Source organism: Volvox carteri (genome assembly GCF_000143455.1).
Source record: "Volvox carteri f. nagariensis unplaced genomic scaffold VOLCAscaffold_74, whole genome shotgun sequence".
In the NCBI taxonomy this organism is placed as follows: domain Eukaryota; kingdom Viridiplantae; phylum Chlorophyta; class Chlorophyceae; order Chlamydomonadales; family Volvocaceae; genus Volvox; species Volvox carteri.
In genome coordinates, this window is record NW_003307617.1 from 546,870 (window position 1) to 553,268 (window position 6,399).

General features: G+C 56.8%; 1 protein-coding gene across 1 annotated transcript in view; it reads left to right on the top strand.

Moving 5' to 3' along the window:
- bbs9 (Bardet-Biedl syndrome 9) overlaps window positions 1–5,580 on the top strand; it is a gene marked incomplete at both ends in the record, with an annotated part of 18,432 nt that extends 12,852 nt beyond the window's left edge. The window contains 6 exons of the mRNA XM_002957468.1: window positions 198–419; window positions 743–847; window positions 1,123–1,368; window positions 3,775–3,840; window positions 4,471–4,550; window positions 5,346–5,580. Of these exons, the coding sequence (XP_002957514.1) occupies window positions 198–419; window positions 743–847; window positions 1,123–1,368; window positions 3,775–3,840; window positions 4,471–4,550; window positions 5,346–5,580 (954 nt within the window). The remainder of the gene's footprint in view (window positions 1–197; window positions 420–742; window positions 848–1,122; window positions 1,369–3,774; window positions 3,841–4,470; window positions 4,551–5,345) is intronic.
- Between the last annotated feature and the right edge of the window lie 819 nt (window positions 5,581–6,399).

Sequence of the window (6,399 nt, forward strand, 5' to 3'; positions counted from 1 at the left end):
CTGAGGATCCCCTTGATAGGATTCGTGCTGGCTGGGAGGGCGTACCTTTACATAGCTTTACTTAGCGACGTAGAAGACGATGTTTCCTAGACGAGCAACCTCATCCCGAACCTCTCTCTCCCCGCCGATAACCCCTCCAGAACCTCCGTCACACAACTAAAACACACACACGCACACCCCTCCCAATCCCCACGCAGGATAAGAACCCCGCGCCCTTGAACCAGTTGGACTTGCTCATGAACGAGACGTACGACAATCTCATGGATCTTGGATCCTCGTTGGAGGCAGCCCAGCTGGATCTCGCTGCTCGAGGTCGGCGACTGTCCGGGTGCGTGCAGCTGTTGCTGCTGCTGGTGCGGTGGCGGTTCGCTTTGAACGAGGCGGAGTTTGCGGTGCTGCGGGGCTGCATATCACCCGAGGTAAGGCGGGTGGTATTGTTTTTTACTTTAAAAAAGATAGTACCGTTCAGGTATTAGGTGTTTCTATTAAGGAAAGGATAAGGGGATTTGGGGGGGGAGGGGCGGCGTGTGGCTCCTTAGCCGGAGGGAAGGGACGGACCGCATCTCTTTTCGGGTAGGGTTTGGGGTGGGGGGAAATGCTACTGATGCTGTTGCTGCTGCTGTACTGCTGTTGGCAGTCTTTGTAGCTCTGCTGCTCTGCTTCTTGCCTCTCTGTCACTTGCACATCTCCCCTACTCCCCCTCCCCCTCCCCTACTCCCCCTCCCTCCCTCCCCTGCCCCAGGTCCTCGACGGCAGCGAGGTGGGGTGGGAGGAGACCACGGAGGCCGCCATGACGCATCTGCTAAGGACATGTCTGGCCAAGAGCGCAAAGGAACAAGCAGTTCAGGTATATGAATGCGTGCCGTACTGTACGACAAGGCCTCGTGTGCGGTATCGTGGGCTGCTGCTGACGGGTTGTGTGGGTTTGGGCTTCTACCCTCAACACGCGGGAGCCCCGACCAACCAACCTCTCCCCCTAACCAATGCATTCTGGCCTTCGGCCCACTCACCCTCATTTCCTACACCCCCATCCCCAGCCTCCACACACTCCCCGGCCTCCACACACTCTCTCTCTCTGACACGCTTTCCCCCCAAACACACCCCCCACACGCCTTCCCCGAGGTAACCCCTCTGGCCCCCGTCAAGGACACGCAGCGGCTCCGAAAACACATTTCTCTGGTTCTGGAGCGCATGGCGCGAGGTATGCGGCTGCTGGCTCCAGGGGAGTCGGTTGGCATCGGAACCCCCACTGTGGGCGGTCAACGGCCCCTGTACCGGGATTACTCATTGGCTGACGTACCGCATGCCGTACCCATGGGTCCGCCACCCGTACCCGGTCTGGCCGTGGTTTCGGAGGAGGAAAGCGGGGTGGGGTTGAATGGCAACAGAGAAGGAGGAGGAGACGAGGTTTCGCTCGGGTCGCCTGGGCCGGTGTTTAGCTCGCTTGGAGGAGGACGGGGTTACGACGGTGGCGGTGGTTTCGGGGCTATGAGTCCCGGAGGAGGAGGGGGAGGGTATGAGGGTGGGGAGGGAGGTGGAGGGGGTTATGTGGGGCCGTCATCGGCAAGTGTGGTTTCGGAGACTACGGAACCGGGGTATGATGTAATGTAGTGCAATTCCCATCACGAGGTGAGAGTGAAGAATGCACGGGTGCCCGCTGAGTTTCTGATTGGGTGGGGTGGGGTGGGGTAGGGTAGGGTGGTGTTCAGGAAGGAAGATGTGCATATGTGATGGCGTGTGTTTCGCGGTTGTGTGGTCCCCCTCCAGAGCCCTCCGTGCCTTGCGGTCTCTCGCGTTAATGCGCCGATCGGCCCAGATCGACGAACTCCGGTCTCTCCGGAGATCTCCGTATGATCGAGGTGCTGGTGGTGAGAGTCAAGGGGGAGGTCGGAGCTGGAGAGGGGCTTGGATGCATCTTGGGAGCAATCAAACTGGATAACTGTGGTCCGGGGTTGACAACGCAGTCAGCAGTCCGGTCGGGGTGTGAGGGGAGGCTGGTGTGGCGTGCACAGATGTTTAGCACCGCCCCGTAGTTGCCTTTAGTGAAGAAAGGAGCTCCGGCGAATGTTGAACTGTTACGAGTGTGGTGGTGGCGATGGTGGTGGTGATGGTGGCGGCGATGGGATGCCGGGACGGCGCGGAATTGAGGTGGAGGTGGAAGAGGTAAAAGTGGGCTGGCGCACGTGTGAAGCCAGGTTAGACTATCTGCCTGTGTGTGTGTGTGTGTGTGTGTGTGTGTGTATGTGTGTTCTGGTTATCGCTTGGAACATGATGGCTGCCGGGAGCTACAGACAGCTTTTCCCCGGGCTTGCTCCCTGGCGCGGAAAGACGACCGCTGCTTTCCTATCTGAGCGCTCCCGCTCCCTGAGGCCAGATTGCACAGCTTCGATGGTATCGCGGCGCGTTTTCGTTATGTATAGCACAGTGAACTAATCTGAGCCGGTAAGCTGCTGACACAGACGGGTACGGTATTCGGGTTGGTTCGGGCGGTAGAGTTTCCGTCCTCCTCCCGATAGACAGCTCCTTCCCAAGCACTGTTTGGGAGACGAGCCTTTCCGGTTAGCTCCGCCAGCTCCATGCTAGTCGCGGCTGGGGCGATACGCGCTGTATATATACTTGGCTGGTCGCTCTAAGGCGTATTTGGAATTACATGAGAAAGCCGGCCTGGGCTTCACTTGCTCGCGATTCTTGTTGGAATGGCGCGCCGACGCGCCGATTCAAGCTTTGTATGGAGAGTATATGCTTTTTGGTATGATGTGCAGGCGTAATCGGTTTGTGTTCCGTAGGGTTCCGTAGAGTTCCGTATCGCAGCTTTCGCCGCCAGCTTAAAATATTCCTTGTGCCTGCGTGGACATGAAATTGCTTTTTGCAGATAATTTATTGTACAGATTCGTTCAGCGGGGCCACGATGAAAAGTTGCTGACGACGACTCGGCTATCTCTTCCCGAAACATTGATTTTAAAAGGTCATGCCCTCTTGGGAAAAAGTAGACGGCTTTGAAGATATGCGGACTCAGTTTTCGGGGTCAATATAAAACCCAGGCCGAGGTGCTGTTGGTTGCTTGGCAAAGGCAGTATATACTTTCTTCCATTGTGCAGTCTACGGTTCTAATATATGTAGTGGAGTGGATAACTTTCTGCTGGAGCTGCGCTGGTGTAGGTATGAGACCATGAATTCCTAGCCTGCCCCGACACCACCTGTCGTACCGAAAAACCGCCTTGTCAGCGAAAGAAACACAGACAATCTTTTGCATAGTACAACAGCTGTGGTTCGCTTCACAGGTACTCCATGCCTATTTCACCAGAGCGCTCGCTGACGGTTGCTTGCATCCTTCTTAAGTTTTGCTCAAAAATCGTTGGGCCATGCAATTTGTAAAAAGGCTTTTCTCCAGTTCTTCAAGCGCCAACAACGCTACGACGCAAAATGGAAGTCCCGCCAAGCCTCTTGGAACTTGTATTGGCGACTCGACGTCTTGTCCAGAAGGAGGAAGAATGCATGCAAAAATTGAAGTGGGTTTCACTGTGCTGCTTGGAAGCCGGTAAGCTCTTTTCGCGACATGCATGACGAAAGCCACCTGCTTGCAGGGCCGTTACGTAACAGTGGTACGAGCCCAGGGTAAACTATTCTGCATCGATAGCATTTGCTTTCACGCGGGCGGTCCGCTGGTAAGCCTTCCAGCGACTATCCGTGCGTCGACTTGGATACCTGTGCTTTGCAACAATCATCTCCCCCAGCAAACTCCTGACACTCCATTCCCACACGCCTGTACTTCAGGGCATTGGCGACATAGAAGACGTCAACGGCCACAAATGCTTGGTGTGCCCTTGGCATTTCTACAGGGTACGACCGCACTCCGCGCTCATTACCCCTATGACTCATCTGAATCCCACCGGCATTGTTCCTTTTACAGTGGGACCCCACTCCCGCCTGTCGTAAAAGCCTGGTCCCGTCTACTACTCCGTCCGCTGTTATTCTCGTTACAGTGGAAAACAAGGGCTTAGTGCGCAGGACTGAAACCGCTGTCATTCTTTCCCCCTACCCCGTACCCCCTAACCCTCCCGCTTTCCCAAACGTCCACCTGCTTCGCTTCCGTTCCGAGATTTCGTGGCATATCCCGTCAGGTTTCGCCGGGGGTTCTTCTCCTCCCCCCTCCCCCTTCCGCCGGGGAAGGGGGAGGAGGAGCTCGATGTTTGCTTGTCCCTCCCTGCAGCAGTTTGCCGTTCTTGAGGTATCGGCAGTTGATTCAGTTGTCTGTTGTGTCCAGATCTAGATCATCAGTTGGTCTTCCTCCCTCCGTTCCTCCCCCCTTCCTTGGGGCGTGCGTGCTCATACCCACCACTCCACCCAACTCTACCCGCCGGCCGGGTTTCGCCCCCCCTCACCCCCCTGTCCCTCACCCCCCTGTCCCTCACCCCCCTGTCCCTCAACCCCCTGTCCCTCACCCGACCGACCTGGCTTCCCCCGGCGCAGATTGATGTGCAGACGGGTGACAAGTACTACCAGGCCATGGAGTTCAAGAACGGCAAGATGCTCGGAGGCGAGTGGAAGAGGTCCGTGTGGGTCTCCTCTCTCCTCTCCCCTGATGCCTCTGCCGCCTGTGCTGCTGCCCCTGCTTGCGTAGACACCGCTGTTTACGGATATCCCCTACCTAGCTATAGCCTCGCTCCATTCTTCTCCTCCTCCTCCTCCTCCACCTCCTCTTCCGGGGCCTTCCTAGGAGAGCTGGCGATGTTTAGGCGATATACAGGTGGAGCCTCCTTTGCGGCGTTCATTGACTTACTCTAACCTCCTCGGTGCCCGCGCTCTCTCCCCCCGTGCAATGCATATCTCTGTACGGCAGTAACGGGGTACGGCAACGAGTACACCCGGTGATTGAGGAGGATGGGAAAATGTGAGGCGGATGAGGGCGACCGGAGGGGGCGGGTCGTGGTTTGGGAGCTGGATGTTGGTTGTGCGAGATGTAGGGAAGGCAAAGGGATTGGAATGGACAGTGAGACAGTGATTTTGTGTTTTGATGTAATTTTCGCCATTTGCATCATGCGTACGTGTACATGATGGCGACAACAATTCCTGCATTGTATTGTTAAAAACATCAATGGAGGGAAATTCCGATTGAAAACCGCCGCTGAGGGGAGAACATAAAAAAAAGACACGCAGCAGGTTGGCGGGTTCTGGGTTTTTCTCCTCGTGTGTAGTGTGTGTTTTTCTCCCCTTCCTGTCTCCCACGCCACCCGCACCCCCCTGGAAAGAACCCAAAAAACCAAAACCCAGATCGTCCGCAAATCCCCACGACGGTCCCACTCCTTATCGACATACACACATACACACACACACCCTCACCGCAGATACGTGACGTTGTCCACACAGCCCGAGGCGGAGGTGGCCGCCGCGGCGGCGTGTCTGCCGGGTTGCGGCGGCCCCGCCGCCCCCTGCAGCCCCACCAGTCGAGTGGACTCCGACGCGTACGCCTTCGACCCCCAGTGCGGAGAGCGGGTGCTCAACTCGCCGCCGTCAGCTAACCGCGTGCGGGTTCACTCCGTCGGGGCGGATGGACGGAAGCCCGCAGGTGGTGGGGTATGAGGGTACGGGTGGGGTGGGGGTCTTGGGGGGTGTTGGGGGGAGCGTGGGGTGTGTGTGTGTGGGTGGGTGGGTTGGGTGTGTGTGTGGGTGGGGGCGGGGTTGAGGTGTTTTGGGGGATCGGGAGCAGTGGGTGCCCCAGGGCTGTCGTCGTTGAGACATAATCTTGAGCATGTGTCAGAAAGCGTATTTCTGTAAATAATATAAATATAATCGTAGTAATAGTGGTAATCAAGGTAATAATAAATAGTAATAACAATGTATACGTACGTGGGTAAGTTTTAAGTTAATGTATGGACTTGCGCTTTGTTGTGTTTTGCATTGGGGGGAAAAAGGGAGGAGGTTCGGGAGGCTGAGGCGAGGGGGAGAGGGAGGTGAGGGTGTCGCGGTATCCTGCGTGTGTGTATTGACACGGGTTGACGGCGTGTGTGTATGGGAGGAGCATGCATGTACGGAAAGGAACTGACACCCGGTACCTCTTACATCCCCCACCCCATCACGTTCCACCCCCGTACTTGTCGTACAGGTCAAGTGCTTCGAGGGCAGTACAGGAGTAACTCAAACTCATCATTGCCCGCAACACCGTCATCACCGACGTCACCGACATCGCCCACGTCACCGACGTCACCCACATCACCGTCTTCCTGACAGCTCGGGGGGCCTAGGGCCACCTCTTGGCTTTTCCGTCGTACACACTTATCTCTGTCTCGGACAGGCAGGGGCAGGGGTAGGGGCAGGGGTAGGGGCAGGGGTAGGGGCAGGGGTAGGGGCGGCAAACAGTGCGTTTTATCTGTGGTAGGACAGCGAAGTGGCGGCGTCGCC